Below are 23,077 nucleotides of genomic sequence, written 5' to 3'. Positions count from 1 at the left end.
TAAATAAAATGGCATTCCATGTAGGCAACAGATAGTTTGTTTGTTTTAAATCATTGTAGGCTATACATAAACAACAACCATAGTTTTATGGTGAATGGTAAATAAACTCCATTCCAAATTGTGTGATGTTGTGTGAATGCGAATGTGTATGTGAATGTATGTGTTTCTCCCAATATGTGTCCCCTATGTTCCTTGTTTTTATCATGTGAAGCACGTTGAGCTGCTGTGGGCATGAAAAGTGCTTTACAAATAAAGCCTGATTGATTGATTGATTGATTGATTGATTGATTGATTGATTGATTGATTGATTGATTGATTGATTGTAGCTATGTGAAAATAAAAAATATTGTAATCAGTGTTGAGCACGTTACTTTTAAAAAGCAATTAGTTATAGCTAGTAGTTACTTTCCCCAAAAAAGTTACAGAGTAGTAACTGAATAGCAACATTATAAAAGTAACTTGCTCAAATGCGGAGGGATACTGAGTCAGTTGTTAGTTCCAGGTAAATAGCTTTACGGACTATCTGATGGACTGAAACAGAGTTATAACCTTATAACCAAAGACGTACACTTTAACAGTTGTATTATTTTGTGACAGGACTTCTTGAGTAAAGTAAAGACGGTTTTTTGTGTCAAGTAACGGCGAGTAACGGTAACGTCAACACAACGGGGAAACAGTAACTTTTTTGTTTACTCGTCGTCTGAAAAAAGTAGCGCCGTTAGTAACGCCATTATAACAAGAAACGTTAGAATTCAACAATGTTTACACAAAGAAAAATGAGCTAAATTAATTAAAATTAAATTAATTAATTAAATTAATTCTCTGGCTCTACGTAGTTACGTAAATGAGGACGTCCATCTTGACCTGACGGGCCCTGTTGCCATGGTAACCGACAGAGCGCGGAGGAGCAGCCCACCCAAACATTGCAGAAAGAAGGAGCCGCGGACCTGAGACAAGACAACATGGCAGCTCCGCAGAGAGACAGCAACAGCTTCTTGTGGGAGCTCATGGTGTCGGAGGAGGAGCCGGACATAGTGACCATGTTCGACGTGTTTAACCGGAGAGGGGGAGAGGTTCGTACCGGGGCCTCGGGGACTTTTATCCGTGGGCTAAAGTAGTGTCACGGTAACGGTTGACCGGAAGTGCTTCTCCTCCAACTTCCCCACAAAAAAACAAAAACAAAAACTTTAGATGAAGTCCAGAAACATTCGTCAGTAGTCACCGGAGTAAGGAATAATAACATAATACAACATAATAACTAATAACACACAGTGGAAATTTTACAACACAAAAGAGTCCTGTATTTATAATATCATTCAAGTTAAAGCACGACAGGTGCAATCTGGAGCAGTCCTTCAAAATAAAAGTACCTAAATGCAGAAAAATAGTTCATGTCACTGTACTGTATCATGTGAAATTATTAGATTTTTAACCTCTTAGCTGGTTAGACTATGAAGAAAACCAGCACCAAATGAAACACAATCATAGTATCCGTATACCAAATAGCTGAAAATTTGTAAAGATTCAGAAAAGAGAGAAATACTCCTAGTCCAGATCCCACAGTGACTTTGTTTAACTTAAAGATAATTTAAAACAATAAGATAATAACTTAAACTGGTAAATCCCTTATATCCCCCTATAAGCTATTTTACAATATTTTGTGGTACTTCAACTTTTACTGAAGTAAAACTCTCAGTATGACGTCTTCTTTATGAACCGTTTGAGCTCCTCTATATTTAAATTGTGTTTTATCAAAACTGAAGGATGACATAATTAGTTGTTAGAAAAAATGTTGCTGCATCTGTGTGAAAATCTAGTTTTTCAGACTTAAACCAAATGAGAACTTTAGTTTTTTCCCCCCTTTGTACATATAACTATCTGCAAACAAGCTTTAGAATAAATACAGTTTATTATCTCAGCACAGCCCCCCCTACTTTCCTCCTCCTACTGGTTTTCATTACCTGAATTACAAGCCCGTCCTGGCCTGTGATTGGCTCGTGGTGCATATGTAGCTGCAGCAGCAGGAGAACAAAAGGGGGTTTCTAGGATATAAGCTTTAATAAACAGTGAAGTGAGGAAGCTCGACGAGGCTTCACTCACTCAGGAGTCAGAGATGGAGAGAAGTGACCCAATAAACACAGAGGAGAAGAAAGAGGAGGAGACTGGGACTAGTTTATTTCACCGTCTTATGAATCAGAGGAAGGATCTGGACGATGACGAGGTGGTTTTGTATTTTCACTTTTTAGATATGAGGCGAAAGTTTGATAGTTTTCTCATTGATTATTGAAACTTTTTAGATCATGAAGCTCCTCTGCTGACAGCTGCTGATTTGAATGTGTTGCATTTTAGCTCATTAGCCTCATAATTTAACTGTGCAGGAGATAACCATCCTCCCTTTGTGCATGTACGTGTCTAATATGTGACAGAGGCTCTGCGGGTGTTTCAGGACTCTTGTCTTGTCTTGTCCTCTTTTTTCTCTCTCTCTCTCTGCAGAAGATCGTGCTACAACGGCTGATCGTAATTGCCCGGCTCCCCCACGATCTCGCTGACAGGACAGAACTGGGAGGTCAGCCAGCAATTACCTTAGAGCCACAGAGAGCCAGAGCAGCAGCGGCAGCAGCAGCTCACCGCTTCATAATAATAAGGCTTCGCTATTTCACCGACACAATCCCCTCATCCTCGGCAGCGACCCCGTCACCTCCTGCTAATTTGATCCAGTTTTTCCTCCAGGGGGCGGGAACGAAAGGGGATGGTTTTTGCTTTAATGTTACAAATGAATAGATCTGTGCTTTGTATTTTGCAGAAATGTGCAAACTCTATATTTCCACAGTTGCCAGAGGTTGAATTTAAACAAGAAAGCAGTAAAAGGCTCTTGTTTCACTCGTCTGAGCCGTTTTAGAGCTTTCACACCTCCGTGTCCCTGCAGGAGCTTTGTGTCGCTGCTTTTCAATGAGTTCTCCCACAGTGATTATACAAAAGTCACTATAAAAGCCCCCAGAGTGTCGGAGCTGTGTGTTGGCAACAGAGCTGCTCTTTCTTTCATTCTTTCTTTCTTTCACGTGGTCGTCAGGATGCTCAGCCGACACGTTGTTCTGTTTGTTTCCCACGCAGCTCATTATGAAAAACTGAACTTTCAGCTCAGCAAACAGTTCATCTGGGATCAAGTGACCGGCCTGCTGTTGATCTACCCGTCGCACCTGCTGCACGTCATCGAGGTGAGTTTTCCTCCACGGAAACGTTCACACACTCGGCTGCGGACGAAACTTCGCACTCACAGTTTGTTGTGCTGCTCTTCTTCCAGTCGTCCAGAGAGATTCTGCTTTCTGTTCTCAGAGACCTGCAGCAGCAGACACACAGGTAACCGTTTAAATACTTGAATACATTAGATCTTGAACTTTCCTGAGCATGTAGAGGAAGCAGATTTAATCCTCTCACTCCTAGTTTGTGTACGACTGGTACTTCCACTCATCAGCCTCATGTGTCGCGTTTCAACATAAACCAGAACTATTGAACATGTGAAAAGAAAAGAGAAAAACTAATCAAGTGCGTTTTATCTGCAGGATAAATTTATTCTGAAAGTCTCTAATCAGACTTTTCCTTTAAAAACAGTGACACAGGAACTAGTCGGAGGGTTTTTGATGATATTTCTACCTTCACAAGCGTCACAGAGTGAATCTTCATCATCATTAAATAAAATCTTTATCATCTTCGTCATTAAAAAGAGACCAAACTGATGCTCACATGTTGGTTGGATTACTTTAAATAAGGAGCAGGATGATGAAACAGACAGTGAACAGGTTTTCCAGTGGTTTAAATATATTAGATAAGATAATAATAATAGTAACATTTGGATCCTGAGCCTGTGAGTGTTGATGTTTACAGTCTATACACCTGTACCAGTGTTTTTTTACCTCCTCTCTTAGTTCCCGGCTCGGAGCTGCCAAGGTGGTGTTCATGGCTCACGCCCCTCAGAGCAGGTTGTTCCAGCAGTGGAGCTACAAGGTTCGTCCTGTTTCTTTACTTCTGCGCTGTGAGACAAACACACACACACACACAGTGAGACAGTTGTAACCTGTTTCTGTATCTGTGGATGTCGCCTGAAGGAGCTGGATGCAGACCAGGTGGCCGGAGACCCTAAAGCCAGAGGACACGAGGACGAGGAGGAGCAGAGCACGGAGAGTCTGGTCTGCAGCGTCCTGTCGGATCTGCAGAGTCTGAGCCAGCACCCGGAGTTATCCAAGGAGGTGAGTTCACGTCTTTAAGTTTATAAACCACAGTGCTTGTATAAGAATAATTAAAGGGATGGTTCAACATTTTTGGCAAATTGGCCCATTGCCATAATCCCTATAGTCTTAGCAGTAGGTTTGTTACCTTTAATTGACGGTGCAAGCTATTTCTAAAACGGCGGAGCAGAGCCGTGAGCTGCTCAGAGCTACGCTACGGAGGCTCATGTGATTTCTTGGTGTAAAACAACTCCATCTCATAACGCTCCGTTATTATCTCATAGCGTGGTGAATGTGCAGCTCCCAACTTGTCCACCAGAGCGTTTTGGAGTTGTTGGATTGTGTATTTGATGAGTTTTGATGAGGGAAACCAAGAAATCCCATTAGCCTCTGTAGATTAGATTAGATTAGATTAGATTAGATTAGATTATACTTTATTTCATCCCCGAAGGGAAATTCGTTCATGACAGCAGCATTTAACAAAGGAAATAAGAACACAAGACAAATTAAAGCCGCAAGCGGCTATGACGGGCCCTCGCTCCACGCCACTCGGCGTCCCCGCTACCCCCGGGCCGCTCTTCGAAACCCCCGCGCGCAACCCGACGCGGGCGGCTGCGTCGAGGGCGGTCCCCTCGTCGAACACGTGAAGTTTCGAGCAAATCGGACAACGTACGATGGAGTTACGGCAGGTTTACGGTTCGTCCACCAGGGGGCGGTAACGGGATGTGGGCCGTTGCGTACGGGGTCGTGACCTCATCACACATGTGAAGTTTCGAGCCGATCGGACAATGTCGATGCAAAACGCGACATTTCCTGTGTCCACAAGGGGGCGTCTTGAGCGAGCTAGCGTACGATCAAATGGAGGCGTAGAGGGCGGGCCCCTGATCATGTACTGAAATTTTGAAGTGACTACGACCAAGTATGTGGGCGTGGAAGGCAAACGTAATAGCATGGCGACTAAACGAGCAGTTGACCAACTTTGTCGCCCCCTAGCAGCCACGCCGTTTGACGTAGAGAAAAGCTTTTAATAGTGTTTGACCAGCTCGGTCTCCTGATGATCTGTAGCGAATATGAAGTCAATCGGGCAAAATCCGTGGGAGGTGGCAGTTCACGATGGAGCGCTATTCCTGTCGCCGCCACAAGGGGACCATTTGCCGTAGCGTCATAGCGTTCACGAAATACCTTCATCAACTTGTTCGGCATGTTTTAGAAGTGGAATGAAGTTGATGGGGTCAACGATGTATTTTTCATTAATTTTAGCGCACTTCCTGTTACCACCGGGGGGCGCTATGAGTGACGTAGGAAAATAATATGTCGGATCGTTCAGGGTCACGCCCTCATCATGTGCACCAAGTTTGAAGCTGCTGCGATCAAATCTGTGGGCGTGCTAGCATTGCAAACTTCTTAGCTGAATTCGGCAACTTGGCCGTGCCCTAGCAGCCACGCCCTTTTGACCTACACACCTGCGGAGCACAAGCCGTAATCAGCTCAGTCTGGAGATGTTCCGTGCCCAATTTGAAGTCAATCGGGCGAACTCCCTCGGAGGAGTTCGTTTTGCGTCCAAGAAATGCTAACCAAAATGGCCGACTTCCTGTTGGGTTTAGGGCGTGGCTCCAATTCAATTTTTGGTATGTTTGGGTATGATACACGTGTGTGTCGAGTTTCGTATGTGTACGACAAAGTAAGCGAAATTTGTCTATGGAGAATTTCGGAAAAACTTCAAGGGGGCGCTATTGAGGCATTTAGCCACGCCCATGGGAAACGCCTCTATCCGATGAAAGAGCTCGCCATTCTTGACCTGTGTATGAAATTTCGTGAGGACACGACTTCGTTAAAGCCACGAAAAAGGCAAACGTAATTGTACGATAAAAAATCGTCAGTCGCCGCGGCGGCACACGGACGCCGTTCGTCGTATCTTCACAGCGTTCATAATGTAGCTTCAGCAACTGGTTCTGCATGTATTAGAAGTGGAATGAAGTTGATCGGGTGAAGTATGGATTTTTAATGAATTTTTGCGTACTTCCTGTTACCACCGGGGGGCGCTATGAGCCAGGCAGGAAGTCGATACATCAAAACGTTCAGGGAGGAGCCATCGTCATGTCCTTTGAATTTCAAGTGGCTACGACGAAGTATGTGCACGTGAAAGGCAAACGAAATTTAAATTGGGATGATACACATTCGCCGCGGCGGCACACGGACGCCGTTGCTCGTAGGGTCAAAGCGTTCATGATGTAGCTTCACCATCCGGGTCTGCATGTACTAGAAGTGTAACGAAGTCGATTTGGTCAACTACGTATTTTTAACGAATTTTTGTACGTTTCCTGTGACCACCGGGGGGCGCTATGAGCGACGTCGGCAAATAATATGTCGGATCGTTCAGGGTCTCGCCATAGATTTTTGCACCAAGTTTGAAGCGTCTACGATCAAGTATGTGGGCATGAGAGCCATTCGTATTTACATGGCGAGCACCGAAACAGTCGCCAAACTTCGGGGCACGCCAGAGGCCAACCCCTTTGAGCTACAGACCTGCGGAGCACAAGATAAGCTCAGCTAGGTCTGACGATGTTCTGAACCCAATTTGGAGCCGATCGGGCGTAATCCCTAGGAGGAGTTCGTTTTGCGTAAAAAAAAAGCTAACCAAAATGGCCGACTTCCTGTTGGTTTTTGGGCTTCGCCCGAAGCAAATTTTTTTCATGTCTGGGTATGATACATATGTGTACCAAGTTTCGTCAACCTGCGGCAAAAAAAAATTTGATCCCTATGGCAAGGGGTCCAAAGTTCTAGGGGGCGCTGTTTCACCATTTGGCCCCGCCCACAAACGGCAATGCCAAAATATCAAATTTTTCGCAAGACTGGATGCGCGTGCAAAATTTCATTCGAATTTGAGCATGTTAAAGGGGCGAAATTGGCGATTTCGGAGGCGGAAAAATAATAATAATAATTAAAGCCGCAAGCGGCGATGGCGGGCCCTCGCTCGCCCATGCCACCGCGGGGCCTGAGGCACGCCGGGGCCGTGGCGCGGAGCAGAAATGGAGAAAAAACCTGGAAGGAGGCCAAAAACGCAATGTTTCGTTCATCCACCAGGGGGCAGTCACCGCATGTGGTGTGGTGCGTTCAGGGGCCGCCCCTCATCACTCGTGTGAAGTTTGGGGTGAATCGGACAAAGCATGAGGGAGTTATCAGCAGTTAAAGGTTCGTCCACTAGGGGGCAGTAATGAGATGCGTGCAGGTGTGTTCAGGGTCAGTCCCTCATCACACATGTGAAGTTTCGTGGAAATCGGACAAAGCATGAGGGAGTTATGAGCAGTTAAAGGTTTGTCCACTAGGGGGCAGTAATGGGATGCATGCAGGTGTGTTCAGGGTCAGCCCCTCATCACACATGTGAAGTTTCGTGGAAATCGGACAAAGCATGAGGGAGTTATGAGCAGTTAAAGGTCCGTCCACTAGGGGGCAGTAATGGGATGCGTGCAGGTGTGTTCAGGGTCAGCCCCTCATCACACATGTGAAGTTTCGTGGAAATCGGACAATGTTGATGCAAAAAATGGCACTTCCGGTTTCCACTAGGGGGCCACATGAGCGACAAACCTATCAGATGGAAGAGGTCTCCACCCTGGACCTGTCTATCAAATTTCATGATGATACGAGTTCATTAAAGCCATCAAAAAGCCAAACGTATTTTCATGGCGAGGAATTGATGGTAGCCACGCCCCCACAGGGACGCCATTACTCGTAGCTTCACAGTCTTCATAATGTAGCTTCACCAACTGGTTCTGCATGTTTTAGAAGTGGAATGAAGTTGATGGGGTCAACTATGTATTTTTAATGAATTTTAGTTCACTTCCTGTTACCACCGGGGGGCGCTATGAGCGACGTAGGCAAATAATATGTCGGATCGTTCAGGGTCTCGCCATAGATTTTTGCACCAAGTTTGAAGCGTCTACGATCAAGTATGTGGGCGTGAGAGCCAATCGTATTACATGGCGAGCACGCCAAAGTGAATTGAGCGCTGGCAGCCACGCCCTTTGACCTACGGACTCACGGCGCACAAGATAAGCTCAGCTAGGTCTGGAGATGTGGTGTACCTAATTTCAACTTGATCGGGCGAACGCTGTGGGAGGAGTTCGTTTTAGGCGGGAAAAATCAAAACCAAAATGGCCGACTTCCTGTTGGGTTGAGGTCATGAGGTCAAGAGGCTTTTTTGCATATCTGGGTATAATACATATGTGTACCAAATTTTGTGAGTGTAGGACAAAGTTAGCAAAATTCCCTATGGGCATTTTTGGACTTTGTAGGGGGCGCTATTCCGCCATTTTGCGTCGACCATGTGCGACAACTCAAAAATATCGAATTTCGGATCCGGCCGGACGCCCATGCAAAAGTACACGCATTTTCGCCTTTGGGAAAGGGGTCAAAATGGCATTTTAAGAGCGCAAGAATAATAAAGAATAATAATAATAATTAAAGCCGCAAGCGGCTATGACGGGCCCTCGCTCCACGCCACTTGGCGTCCCCGCTACCCCCGGGCCGCTCTTCGAAAACCCCCGCGCGCAACCGGACGTGGGCGGCTGCGTCGGGGGCGGTCCCCTCGTCGAACACGTGACGTTTCGAGCAAAACGGACGACGTACGATGGAGTTACGGCAGGTTTACGGTTCGTCCACCAGGGGGCGGTAACGGGATGTGGGCCGTTGCGTACGGGGTCGTGACCTCATCACACATGTGAAGTTTCGAGCCGATCGGACAATGTCGATGCAAAACGCGACTTTTCCTGTGTCCACAAGGGGGCGTATTGAGCGAGCTAGCGTACGATCAAATGGAGGCGTAGAGGGCGGGCCCCTGATCATGTACTGAAATTTTGAAGTGACTACGACCAAGTATGTGGGCGTGGAAGACAAACGTAATAGCATGGCGACTAAACGAGCAGTTGACCAAATTTGTCGCCCCCTAGCAGCCACGCCGTTTGACGTAGAGAAAAGCTTTTAATAGTGTTTGACCAGCTCGGTCTCCTGATGATCTGTAGCGAATATGAAGTCAATCGGGCAAAATCCGTGGGAGGTGGCAGTTCACGATGGAGCGCTATTCCTGTCGCCGCCACAAGGGGGCCATTAGCCGTAGCGTCATAGCGTTCACGAAATACCTTCACCAACTTGTTCGGCATGTTTTAGAAGTGGAATGAAGTTGATGGGGTCAACTATGTATTTTTAATGAATTTTAGCGCACTTCCTGTTACCACCGGGGGGCGCTATGAGTGACGTAGGAAAATAATATGTCGGATCGTTCAGGGTCACGCCCTCATCATGTGCACCAAGTTTGAAGCCGCTGCGATCAAATCTGTGGGCGTGATAGCATTTAAACCTATTTAGCTGAATTCGGGAACTTGGCCGTGCCCTAGCAGCCACGCCCTTTGACCTACACACCTGCGGAGCACAAGCCGTAATCAGCTTAGTCTGGAGATGTTCCGTGCCCAATTTGAAGTGAATCGGGCGAACTCCCTCGGAGGAGTTCGTTTTGCGTCAAAGAAATGCTAACCAAAATGGCCGACTTCCTGTTGGGTTTAGGGCGTGGCTCCAATTCAATTTTTTGTATGTTTGGGTATGATACACGCGTGTGTCGTGTTTCGTATGTGTACGACAAAGTAAGCGAAATTTGTCTATGGAGAATTTCGGAAAAACTTCAAGGGGGCGCTATTGAGGCATTTAGCCACGCCCATGGGAAACGACTCTATCCGCTGAAAGAGCTCGCCATTCTTGACCTGTGTATGAAATTTCGTGAGGACACGACTTCGTTAAAGCCACGAAAAAGGCAAACGTAATTGTACGATAAAAAATCATCAGTCGCCGCAGCGGCACACGGACGCCGTTCGTCGTATCTTCACAGCGTTCATAATGTAGCTTCAGCAACTGGTTCTGCATGTATTAGAAGTGGAATGAAGTCGATCGGGTGAAGTATGGATTTTTAACGAATTTTTGCGTACTTCCTGTTACCACCGGGGGGCGCTATGAGCCAGGCAGGAAGTCGATACATCAAAATGTTCAGGGAGGAGCCAACGTCATGTCCTTTGAATTTCAAGTGGCTACGACGAAGTATGTGCGCGTAATTGGCAAACGAAATTTAAATTGGGATGATACACATTCGCCGCGGCGGCACACGGACGCCGTTGCTCGTAGAGTCAAAGCGTTCATGATGTAGCTTCACCATCCGGGTCTGCATGTACTAGAAGTGTAACGAAGTCGATTTGGTCAACTACGTATTTTTAACGAATTTTTGTACGTTTCCTGTTACCACCGGGGGGCGCTATGAGCGACGTCGGCAAATAATATGTCGGATCGTTCAGGGTCTCGCCATAGATTTTTGCACCAAGTTTGAAGCGTCTACGATCAAGTATGTGGGCATGAGAGCCGTTCGTATTTACATGGCGAGCACCGAAACAGTCGCCAAACTTCGGGGCACGCCAGAGGCCAACCCCTTTGAGCTACAGACCTGCGGAGCACAAGATAAGCTCAGCTAGGTCTGACGATGTTCTGAACCCAATTTGGAGCCGATCGGGCGTAATCCCTAGGAGGAGTTCGTTTTGCGTTTACAAACTTTGAAGCAAAATGGCCGACTTCCTGTTGGTTGTCGGGTATGTCCGTAATGAGATTTTTTGAAGATCTTGGGTTGATGAATATGTTTACCAAGTTTCGGACAAATCGGTGTCGCAGACTGCCATTTCCTATGCGCGGTCTAGGGGGCGCTGTGGTGCCATTTGGCCACGCCCACATGCGAGACCACCATAGAATCGCAATTTTTTGGCTTCCCCCCCTGCGTGTAAAATTTCATCCGTTTCTCGGCTTGGGAAAGGGGTCGAAATCTTGTTCGAACTCGCGGAATAATAATAATAATAATAATAATTAAAGCCGCAAGCGGCTATGACGGGCCCTCGCTCCACGCCACTCGGCGTCCCCGCTACCCCCGGGCCGCTCTTCGAAAACCCCCGCGCGCAACCGGACGTGGGCGGCCGCGTCGAGGGCGGTCCCCTCGTCGAACACGTGACGTTTCGAGCAAATCGGACAACGTACGATGGAGTTACGGCAGGTTTACGGTTCGTCCACCAGGGGGCGGTAACGGGATGTGGGCCGTTGTGTTCGGGGTCGTGACCTCATCACACATGTGAAGTTTCGAGCCGATCGGACAATGTCGATGCAAAACGCGACATTTCCTGTGTCCACAAGGGGGCGTCTTGAGCGAGCTAGTGTACGATCAAATGGAGGCGTAGAGGGCGGGCCCCTGATCATGTACTGAAATTTTGAAGTGACTACGACCAAGTATGTGGGCGTGGAAGGCAAACGTAATAGCATGGCGACTAAACGAGCAGTTGACCAACTTTGTCGCCCCCTAGCAGCCACGCCGTTTGACGTAGAGAAAAGCTTTTAATAGTGTTTGACCAGCTCGGTCTCCTGATGATCTGTAGCGAATATGAAGTCAATCGGGCAAAATCCGTGGGAGGTGGCAGTTCACGATGGAGCGCTATTCCTGTCGCCGCCACAAGGGGGCCATTAGCCGTAGCGTCATAGCGTTCACGAAATACCTTCACCAACTTGTTCGGCATGTTTTAGAAGTGGAATGAAGTTGATGGGGGCAACTATGTATTTTTAATGAATTTTAGCGCACTTCCTGTTACCACCGGGGGGCGCTATGAGTGACGTAGGAAAATAATATGTCGGATCGTTCAGGGTCACGCCATCATCATGTGCAACAAGTTTGAAGCTGCTGCGATCAAATCTGTGGGCGTGATAGCATTTAAACCTTTTTAGCTGAATTCGGGAACTTGGCCGTGCGCTAGCAGCCACGCCCTTTGACCTACACACCTGCGGAGCACAAGCCGTAATCAGCTCAGTCTGGAGATGTTCCGTGCCCAATTTGAAGTCAATCGGGCGAACTCCCTCGGAGGAGTTCGTTTTGCGTCAAAGAAATGCTAACCAAAATGGCCGACTTCCTGTTGGGTTTAGGGCGTGGCTCCAATTCAATTTTTGGTATGTTTGAGTATGATACAGGTGTGTGTCGAGTTTCGTATGTGTACGACAAAGTAAGCGAAATTTGTCTATGGAGAATTTCGGAAAAACTTCAAGGGGGCGCTATTGAGGCATTTAGCCACGCCCATGGGAAACGACTCTATCCGCTGAAAGAGCTCGCCATTCTTGACCCGTGTATGAAATTTCGTGAGGACACGACTTCGTTAAAGCCGCGAAAAAGGCAAACGTAATTGTACGATAAAAAATCGTCAGTCGCCGCGGCGGCACACGGACGCCGTTCGTCGTATCTTCACAGCGTTCATAATGTAGCTTCAGCAACTGGTTCTGCATGTATTAGAAGTGGAATGAAGTTGATCGGGTGAAGTATGGATTTTTAACGAATTTTTGCGTACTTCCTGTTACCACCGGGGGGCGCTATGAGCCAGGCAGGAAGTCGATACATCAAAACGTTCAGGGCGGAGCCAACGTCATGTCCTTTGAATTTCAAGTGGCTACGACGAAGTATGTGCACGTAATTGGGAAACGTAATTTTACGACAAAAAATCGTCAGTCGCCGCGGCGGCACACGGACGCCGTTGCTCGTAGGGTCAAAGCGTTCATGATGTAGCTTCACCATCCGGGCCTGCATGTACTAGAAGTGTAACGAAGTCGATTTGGCCAACTACGTATTTTTAACGAATTTTTGTACGTTTCCTGTTACCACCGGGGGGCGCTATGAGCGACATCGGCAAATAATATGTCGGATCGTTCAGGTTCTCGCCATAGATTTTTGCACCAAGTTTGAAGCGTCTACGATCAAGTATGTGGGCATGAGAGCCATTCGTATTTACATGGCGAGCACCGAAACAGTCGCCAAACTTCGGGGCACGCCAGAGGCCAACCCCTTTGAGCTACAGACCTGCGGAGCACAAGATAAGCTCAGCTAGGTCTGACGATGTTCTGAACCCAATTTGGAGCCGATCGGGCGTAACCCCTCGGAGGAGTTCGTTTTGCGTAAAATAAATGCTAACCAAAATGGCCGACTTCCTGTTGGTTTTTGGGCTTCGCACGAAACAAATTTTTTTCATGTCTGGGTATGATACATATGTGTACCAAGTTTGGGCAGCCTGCGAGAAAAAAAATTTTGATCCCTATGGCCGGGGGTCAAAAGTTCCAGGGGGCGCTGTTGTGCCAATTTGCCCCGCCCACAAACGGCGATAGCATCAGACGTCAATTTTCGCAAGTCCCGACGTGTGTCCCAAGTTTCGTCCGTTTCTCGGCTTGGCAAAGGGGTCAAATTGGGGTTTAAAGAGGGGGAATAATAATAATAATTAAAGCCGCAAGCGGCTATGACGGGCCCTCGCTCCACGCCACTCGGCGTCCCCGCTACCCCCGGGCCGCTCTTCGATAACCCCCGCGCGCAACCGGACGTGGGCGGCTGCGTCGAGGGCGGTCCCCTCGTCGAACAGGTGACGTTTCGAGCAAAACGGACAACGTACGATGGAGTTACGGCAGGTTTACGGTTCGTCCACCAGGGGGCGGTAACGGGATGTGGGCCGTTGCGTACGGGGTCGTGACCTCATCACACATGTGAAGTTTCGAGCCGATCGGACAATGTCGATGCAAAACGCGACATTTCCTGTGTCCACAAGGGGGCGTCTTGAGCGAGCTAGCGTACGATCAAATGGAGGTGTAGAGGGCGGGCCTCTGATCATGTACTGAAATTTTGAAGTGACTACGACCAAGTATGTGGGCGTGGAAGGCAAACGTAATAGCATGGCGACTAAACGAGCAGTTGACCAACTTTGTCGCCCCCTAGCAGCCACGCCGTTTCACGTAGAGAAAAGCTTTTAATAGTGTTTGACCAGCTCGGTCTCCTGATGATCTGTAGCGAATATGAAGTCAATCGGGCAAAATCCGTGGGAGGTGGCAGTTCACGATGGAGCGCTATTCCTGTCGCCGCCACAAGGGGGCCATTAGCCGTAGCGTCATAGCGTTCACGAAATACCTTCACCAACTTGTTCGGCATGTTTTAGAAGTGGAATGAAGTTGATGGGGGCAACTATGTATTTTTAATGAATTTTAGCGCACTTCCTGTTACCACCGGGGGGCGCTATGAGTGACGTAGGAAAATAATATGTCGGATCGTTCAGGGTCACGCCATCATCATGTGCACCAAGTTTGAAGCCGCTGCGATCAAATCTGTGGGCGTGCTAGCATTTAAACCTTTTTAGCTGAATTCGGGAACTTGGCCGTGCCCTAGTAGCCACGCCCTTTGACCTACACACCTGCGGAGCACAAGCCGTAATCAGCTCAGTCTGGAGATGTTCTCTACCCAATTTGAAGTGAATCGGGCGAACTCCCTCGGAGGAGTTCGTTTTGCGTCAAAGAAATGCTAACCAAAATGGCCGACTTCCTTTTGGGTTTAGGGCGTGGCTCCAATTCAATTTTTTGTATGTTTGGTTATGATACACGTGTGTATCGAGTTTCGTATGTGTACGGCAAAGTAAGCGAAATTTGTCTATGGAGAATTTCGGAAAAACTTCAAGGGGGCGCTATTGAGGCATTTAGCCACGCCCATGGGAAACGACTCTATCCGCTGAAAGAGCTCGCCATTCTTGACCTGTGTATGAAATTTCGTGAGGACACGACTTCGTTAAAGCCACGAAAAAGGCAAACGTAATTGTACGATAAAAAATCGTCAGTCGCCGCGGCGGCACACGGACGCCGTTCGTCGTATCTTCACAGCGTTCATAATGTAGCTTCAGCCACTGGTTCTGCATGTATTAGAAGTGGAATGAAGTTGATCGGGTGAAGTATGGATTTTTAACGAATTTTTGCGTACTTCCTGTTACCACCGGGGGGCGCTATGAGCCAGGCAGGAAGTCGATACATCAAAACGTTCAGGGCGGAGCCAACGTCATGTCCTTTGAATTTCAAGTGGCTACGACGAAGTATGTGCGCGTAATTGGGAAACGTAATTTTACGACAAAAAATCGTCAGTCGCCGCGGCGGCACACGGACGCCGTTGCTCGTAGGGTCAAAGCGTTCATGATGTAGCTTCACCATCCGGGTCTGCATGTACTAGCAGTGTAACGAAGTCGATTTGGTCAACTACGTATTTTTAACGAATTTTTGTACGTTTCCTGTTACCACCGGGGGGCGCTATGAGCGACGTCGGCAAATAATATGTCGGATCGTTCAGGGTCTCGCCATAGATTTTTGCACCAAGTTTGAAGCGTCTACGATCAAGTATGTGGGCATGAGAGCCGTTCGTATTTACATGGCGAGCACCGAAACAGTCGCCAAACTTCGGGGCACGCCAGAGGCCAACCCCTTTGAGCTACAGACCTGCGGAGCACAAGATAAGCTCAGCTAGGTCTGACGATGTTCTGAACCCAATTTGGAGCCGATCGGGCGTAATCCCTCGGAGGAGTTCGTTTTGCGTTTACAAATTTTGAAGCAAAATGGCCGACTTCCTGTTGGGTTTCGGGCTTCGCTATAAGGCAATTTTTTGTTCATCTTCCATTGATAAATAAGTGTGGCGATTTTGGTCCGCTTTCATTAATGTCATTTTTTTCCCTATGGGTTTTTGGCAAAATTGTAGGGGGCGCTATTTAGCCATTTGGCCCCGCCCAAATACGACGCTGGCAAATTATCAAATTTTTCGCGAAGCCCCACGATGCTACAAAGTTTGGTGAGTTTTCGTGCATGTTAAGGGGGTCAAATTAGCGATTATATGTTCGGGAGAATAATAAGAATAATAATAAACATTTGCATTTCGGGGAATTTTGCGCCAGGTCAGTGGAGTACTTGATTACTTGGTTGGTTACTTGTTGTTACTCGTCGGCTGGCACGTTGACTAATGTGCATGTCGAATAACAATAGGGACCTCCCTGGGTCGTTGACACAGGCTCGGGCCCTAATTAAAGCCGCAAGCGGCTATGACGGGCCCTCGCTCCACGCCACTCGGCGTCCCCGCTACCCCCGGGCCGCTCTTCGAAAACCCCCGCGCGCAACCGGAGGTGGGTGGCCGCGTCGAGGGCGGTTCCCTCGTCGAACACGTGACGTTTCGAGCAAATCGGACAACGTACGATGGAGTTACGGCAGGTTTACGGTTCGTCCACCAGGGGGCGGTAACGGGATGTGGGCCGTTGCGTTCGGGGTCGTGACCTCATCACACATGTGAAGTTTCGAGCCGATCGGACGATGTCGATGCAAAACTCGACATTTCCTGTGTCCACAAGGGGGCGTATTGAGCGAGCTAGCGTACGATCAAATGGAGGCGTAGAGGGCGGGCCCCTGATCATGTACTGAAATTTTGAAGTGACTACGACCAAGTATGTGGGCGTGGAAGGCAAACGTAATAGCATGGCGACTAAACGAGCAGTTGGCCAACTTTGTCGCCCCCTAGCAGCCACGCCGTTTCACGTAGAGAAAAGCTTTTAATAGTGTTTGACCAGCTCGGTCTCCTGATGATCTGTAGCGAATATGAAGTCAATCGGGCAAAATCCGTGGGAGGTGGCAGTTCACGATGGAGCGCTATTCCTGTCGCCGCCACAAGGGGGCCATTAGCCGTAGCGTCATAGCGTTCACGAAATACCTTCACCAACTTGTTCGGCATGTTTTAGAAGTGGAATGAAGTTGATGGGGGCAACTATGTATTTTTAATTAATTTTAGCGCACTTCCTGTTACCACCGGGGGGCGCTATGAGTGACCTAGGAAAATAATATGTCGGATCGTTCAGGGTCACGCCATCACCATGTGCACCAAGTTTGAAGCTGCTGCGATCAAATCTGTGGGCGTGATAGCATTTAAACCTTTTTAGCTGAATTCGGGAACTTGGCCGTGCCCTAGTAGCCACGCCCTTTGACCTACACACCTGCGGAGTACAAGCCGTAATCAGCTCAGTCTGGAGATGTTCCGTGCCCAATTTGAAGTCAATCGGGCGAACTCCCTCGGAGGAGTTCGTTTTGCGTCAAAGAAATGCTAACCAAAATGGCCGACTTCCTGTTGGGTTTAGGGCGTGGCTCCAATTAAATTTTTTGTATGTTTGGGTATGATACACGTGTGTGTCGAGTTTCGTATGTGTACGACAAAGTAAGCGAAATTTGTCTATGGAGAATTTCAGAAAAACTTCAAGGGGGCGCTATTGAGGCATTTAGCCACGCCCATGGGAAACGACTCTATCCGCTGAAAGAGCTCGCCATTCTTGACCTGTGTATGAAATTTCGTGAGGACACGACTTCGTTAAAGCCACGAAAAAGGCAAACGTAATTGTACGATAAAAAATCGTCAGTCGCCGCGGCGGCACACGGACGCCGTTCGTCGTAGCTTCACAGCGTTCATAATGTAGCTTCAGCAACTGGTTCTGCATGTATTAGAAGTGGAATGAAGTTGATCGGGTGAAGTATGGATTTTTAACGAATTTTTGCGTACTTCCTGTTACCACCGGGGGGCGCTATGAGCCAGGCAGGAAGTCGATATATCAAAACGTTCAGGGCGGAGCCAACGTCATGTCCTTTGAATTTCAAGTGGCTACGACGAAGTATGTGCGCGTAATCGGGAAACGTAATTTTACGACAAAAAATCGGCAGTCGCCGCGGCGGCACACGGACGCCGTTGCTCGTAGGGTCAAAGCGTTCATGATGTAGCTTCACCATCCGGGTCTGCATGTACTAGAAGTGTAACGAAGTCGATTTGGTCAACTACGTATTTTTAACGAATTTTTGTACGTTTCCTGTTACCACCGGGGGGCGCTATGAGCGACGTCGGCAAATAATATGTCGGATCGTTCAGGGTCTCGCCATAGATTTTTGCACCAAGTTTGAAGCGTCTACGATCAAGTATGTGGGCATGAGAGCCATTCGTATTTACATGGCGAGCACCGAAACAGTCGCCAAACTTCGGGGCACGCCAGAGGCCAAGCGCTTTGAGCTACAGACCTGCGGAGTACAAGATAAGCTCAGCTAGGTCTGACGATGTTCTGAACCCAATTTGGAGCCGATCGGGCGTAACCCCTCGGAGGAGTTCGTTTTGCGTTTACAAACTTTGAAGCAAAATGGCCGACTTCCTGTTGGGTTTCGGGCTTCGCTATAGGAGGATTTTGCGTTCATCTCGCATTGATGAACATGTGTGGCGATTTTGGTCCGCTTTCGTTAACGTCATTTTTTTCCCTATGGGTTTTTGGGAAAATTGTAGGGGGCGCTATTTAGCCATTTGGCCCCGCCCATATGCGACGCTGGCATCATATATCAATTTTCGCGAAGCCCCACGAGGCTACAAAGTTTCGTTCGTTTCTCGGCTTGGCAAAGGGGTCAAAATGGCAATTGAATCGTCGGAAGAATAATAATAATAATAATTAAAGCCGCAAGCGGCTATGACGGGCCCTCGCTCCACGCCACTCGGAGTCCCCGCTACCCCCGGGCCGCTCTTCGAAAACCCCCGCGCGCGACCGGACGCGGGCGGCCGCGTCGAGGGCGGTCCCCTCGTCGAACACGTGAAGTTTCGAGCAAATCGGACGACGTACGATGGAGTTACGGCAGGTTTACGGTTCGTCCACCAGGGGGCGGTAACGGGATGTGGGCCGTTGCGTACGGGGTCGTGACCTCATCACACACGTGAAGTTTCGAGCCGATCGGACAATGTCGATGCAAAACGCGACATTTCCTGTGTCCACAAGGGGGCGTATTGAGCGAGCTAGCGTACGATCAAATGGAGGCGTAGAGGGCGGGCCCCTGATCATGTACTGAAATTTTGAAGTGACTACGATCAAGTATGTGGGCGTGGAAGGCAAACGTAATAGCATGGCGACTAAACGAGCAGTTGACCAACTTTGTCGCCCCCTAGCGGCCACGCCGTTTGACGTAGAGAAAAGCTTTTAATAGTGTTTGACCAGCTCGGTCTCCTGATGACTTGTAGCGAATATGAAGTCAATCGGGCAAAATCCGTGGGAGGTGGCAGTTCGCGGTGGAGCGCTATTCCTGTCGCCGCCACAAGGGGGCCATTAGCCGTAGCGTCATAGCGTTCACGAAATACCTTCACCAACTTGTTCGGCATGTTTTAGAAGTGGAATGAAGTTGATGGGGTCAACGATGTATTTTTTAATGAATTTTAGCGCACTTCCTGTTACCACCGGGGGGCGCAATGAGTGACGTAGGAAAATAATATGTCGGATCGTTCAGGGTCACGCCATCATCATGTGCACCAAGTTTGAAGCTGCTGCGATCAAATCTGTGGGTGTGATAGCATTGCAAACTTCTTAGCTGAATTCGGCAACTTGGCCGTGCCCTAGCAGCCACGCCCTTTTGACCTACACACCTGCGGAGCACAAGCCGTAATCAGCTTGGTCTGGAGATGTTCTGTACCCAATTTGAAGTCAATCGGGCGAACTCCCTCGGAGGAGTTCGTTTTGCGTCAAAGAAATGCTAACCAAAATGGCCGACTTCCTGTTAGGTTTAGGGCGTGGCTCCAATTCAATTTTTTGTATGTTTGGGTATGATACACGTGTGTGTCGAGTTTCGTATGTGTACGACAAAGTAAGCGAAATTTGTCTATGGAGAAATTCGGAAAAACTTCTAGGGGGCGCTATTGAGGCATTTAGCCACGCCCATGGGAAACGACTCTTTCCCCTGAAAGAGCTCGCCATTCTTGACCCGTGTATGAAATTTCGTGAGGACACGACTTCGTTAAAGCCACGAAAAAGGCAAACGTAATTGTACGATAAAAAATCGTCAGTCGCCGCGGCGGCACACGGACGCCGTTCGTCGTAGCTTCACAGCGTTCATAATGTAGCTTCAGCAACTGGTTCTGCATGTATTAGAAGTGGAATGAAGTTGATCGGGTGAAGTATGGATTTTTAACGAATTTTTGCGTACTTCCTGTTACCACCGGGGGGCGCTATGAGCCAGGCAGGAAGTCGATATATCAAAACGTTCAGGGCGGAGCCAACGTCATGTCCTTTGAATTTCAAGTGGCTACGACGAAGTATGTGCGCGTAATTGGGAAACGTAATTTTACGACAAAAAATCGGCAGTCGCCGCGGCGGCACACGGACGCCGTTGCTCGTAGGGTCAAAGCGTTCATGATGTAGCTTCACCATCCGGGTCTGCATGTACTAGAAGTGTAACGAAGTCGATTTGGTCAACTACGTATTTTTAACGAATTTTTGTACGTTTCCTGTTACCACCGGGGGGCGCTATGAGCGACGTCGGCAAATAATATGTCGGATCGTTCAGGGTCTCGCCATAGATTTTTGCACCAAGTTTGAAGCGTCTACGATCAAGTATGTGGGCATGAGAGCCATTCGTATTTACATGGCGAGCACCGAAACAGTCGCCAAACTTCGGGGTACGCCAGAGGCCAACCCCTTTGAGCTACAGACCTGCGGAGCACAAGATAAGCTCAGCTAGGTCTGACGATGTTCTGAACCCAATTTGGAGCCGATCGGGCGTAACCCCTAGGAGGAGTTCGTTTTGCGTTTACAAACTTTGAAGCAAAATGGCCGACTTCCTGTTGGGTTTCGGGCTTCGCCATAGGAGGATTTTGCGTTCATCTCGCATTGATGAACATGTGTGGCGATTTTGGTCCGCTTTCGTTAACGTCATTTTTTTCCCTATGGGTTTTTGGGAAAATTGTAGGGGGCGCTATTTAGCCATTTGGCCCCGCCCAAATGCGACGCTGCCAAAATATCAAATTTTTCGCGAAGCCCCACGAGGCTACAAAGTTTGGTGAGTTTTCGTGCATGGCAAAGGGGTCGTTTTTGCGATTCTTTGCGGGGAATAATAATAATAATAATAATAATAATAATTAAAGCCGCAAGCGGCTATGACGGGCCCTCGCTCCACGCCACTCGGCGTCCCCGCTACCCCCGGGCCGCTCATCGAAACCCCCGCGCGCAACCGGACGTGGGCGGCTGCGTCGAGGGCGGTCCCCTCGTCGAACACGTGAAGTTTCGAGAAAATCGGACAACGTACGATGGAGTTACGGCAGGTTTACGGTTCGTCCACCAGGGGGCGGTAACGGGATGTGGGCCGTTGTGTTTGCGGTCGTGACCTCATCACACATGTGAAGTTTCGAGCTGATCGGACAATGTCGATGCAAAACACGACATTTCCTGTGTCCACAAGGGGGCGTCTTGAGCGAGCTAGCGTACGATCAAATGGAGGCGTAGAGGGCGGGCCTCTGATCATGTACTGAAATTTTGAAGTGACTACGACCAAGTATGTGAGCGTGGAAGGCAAACGTAATAGCATGGCGACTAAACGAGCAGTTGACCAACTTTGTCGCCCCCTAGCAGCCACGCCGTTTCACGTAGAGAAAAGCTTTTAATAGTGTTTGACCAGCTCGGTCTCCTGATGATCTGTAGCGAATATGAAGTCAATCGGGCAAAATCCGTGGGAGGTGGCAGTTCACGATGGAGCGCTATTCCTGTCGCCGCCACAAGGGGGCCATTAGCCGTAGCGTCATAGCGTTCACGAAATACCTTCACCAACTTGTTCGGCATGTTTTAGAAGTGGAATGAAGTTGATGGGGGCAACTATGTATTTTTAAAGAATTTTAGCGCACTTCCTGTTACCACCGGGGGGCGCTATGAGTGACGTATGAAAGTAATATGTCGGATCGTTCAGGGTCACGCCATCATCATGTGCACCAAGTTTGAAGCCGCTGCGATCAAATCTGTGGGCGTGATAGCATTGCAAACTTCTTAGCTGCTTCGTGGAACTTGGCCGTGCCCTAGCAGCCACGCCCTTTGACCTACACACCTGCGGAGCACAAGCCGTAATCACCTTAGTCTGGAGATGTTCTCTACCCAATTTGAAGTCAATCGGGCGAACTCCCTCAGAGGAGTTCGTTTTGCGTCAAAGAAATGCTAACCAAAATGGCCGACTTCCTGTTGGGTTTAGGGCGTGGCTCCAATTCAATTTTTTGTATGTTTGGGTATGATACACGTGTGTGTCAAGTTTCGTATGTGTACGACAAAGTAAGCGAAATTTGTCTATGGAGAATTTCAGAAAAACTTCAAGGGGGCGCTATTGAGGCATTTAGCCACGCCCATGGGAAACGACTCTATCCGCTGAAAGAGCTCGCCATTCTTGACCTGTGTATGAAATTTCGTGAGGACACGACTTCGTTAAAGCCACGAAAAAGGCAAACGTAATTGTACGATAAAAAATCGTCAGTCGCCGCGGCGGCACACGGACGCCGTTCGTCGTATCTTCACAGCGTTCATAATGTAGCTTCAGCAACTGGTTCTGCATGTATTAGAAGTGGAATGAAGTTGATCGGGTGAAGTATGGATTTTTAATGAATTTTTGCGTACTTCCTGTTACCACCGGGGGGCGCTATGAGCCAGGCAGGAAGTCGATACATCAAAACGTTCAGGGAGGAGCCAACGTCATGTCCTTTGAATTTCAAGTGGCTATGACGAAGTATGTGCGCGTGAAAGGCAAACGAAATTTAAATTGGGATGATACACTTTCGCCGCGGCGGCACACGGACGCCGTTGCTCGTAGGGTCAAAGCGTTCATGATGTAGCTTCACCATCCGGGTCTGCATGTACTAGAAGTGTAACGAAGTCGATTTGGTCAACTACGTATTTTTAACGAATTTTTGTACGTTTCCTGTTACCACCGGGGGGCGCTATGAGCGACGTCGGCAAATAATATGTCGGATCGTTCAGGGTCTCGCCATAGATTTTTGCCCCAAGTTTGAAGCGTCTACGATCAAGTATGAGGGCATGAGAGCCGTTCGTATTTACATGGCGAGCACCGAAACAGTCGCCAAACTTCGGGGCACGCCAGAGGCCAAGCGCTTTGAGCTACAGACCTGCGGAGCACAAGATAAGCTCAGCTAGGTCTGGCGA

General features: G+C 48.4%; 1 protein-coding gene across 1 annotated transcript in view; it reads left to right on the top strand.

The window, feature by feature from the left end:
* The first annotated feature begins 877 nt into the window (after positions 1-877).
* tex47 (testis expressed 47) overlaps positions 878-23,077 on the top strand; it is a 54,259-nt gene continuing 32,059 nt past the window's right edge. The window contains exons 1-6 of the mRNA XM_085761065.1: positions 878-1,073; positions 2,494-2,566; positions 3,112-3,215; positions 3,302-3,357; positions 3,924-4,002; positions 4,104-4,244. Of these exons, the coding sequence (XP_085617191.1) occupies positions 963-1,073; positions 2,494-2,566; positions 3,112-3,215; positions 3,302-3,357; positions 3,924-4,002; positions 4,104-4,244 (564 nt within the window). The 5' untranslated portion in view covers positions 878-962. The remainder of the gene's footprint in view (positions 1,074-2,493; positions 2,567-3,111; positions 3,216-3,301; positions 3,358-3,923; positions 4,003-4,103; positions 4,245-23,077) is intronic.

Source organism: Trachurus japonicus, chromosome 19 (genome assembly GCF_045865225.1).
Source record: "Trachurus japonicus isolate A0001 chromosome 19, Traja_1.0".
In the NCBI taxonomy this organism is placed as follows: Eukaryota; Metazoa; Chordata; class Actinopteri; order Carangiformes; family Carangidae; genus Trachurus; species Trachurus japonicus.
Note: the sequence above shows the minus strand (reverse complement) of the source record. Positions and strands in the feature narration are given on the sequence as shown.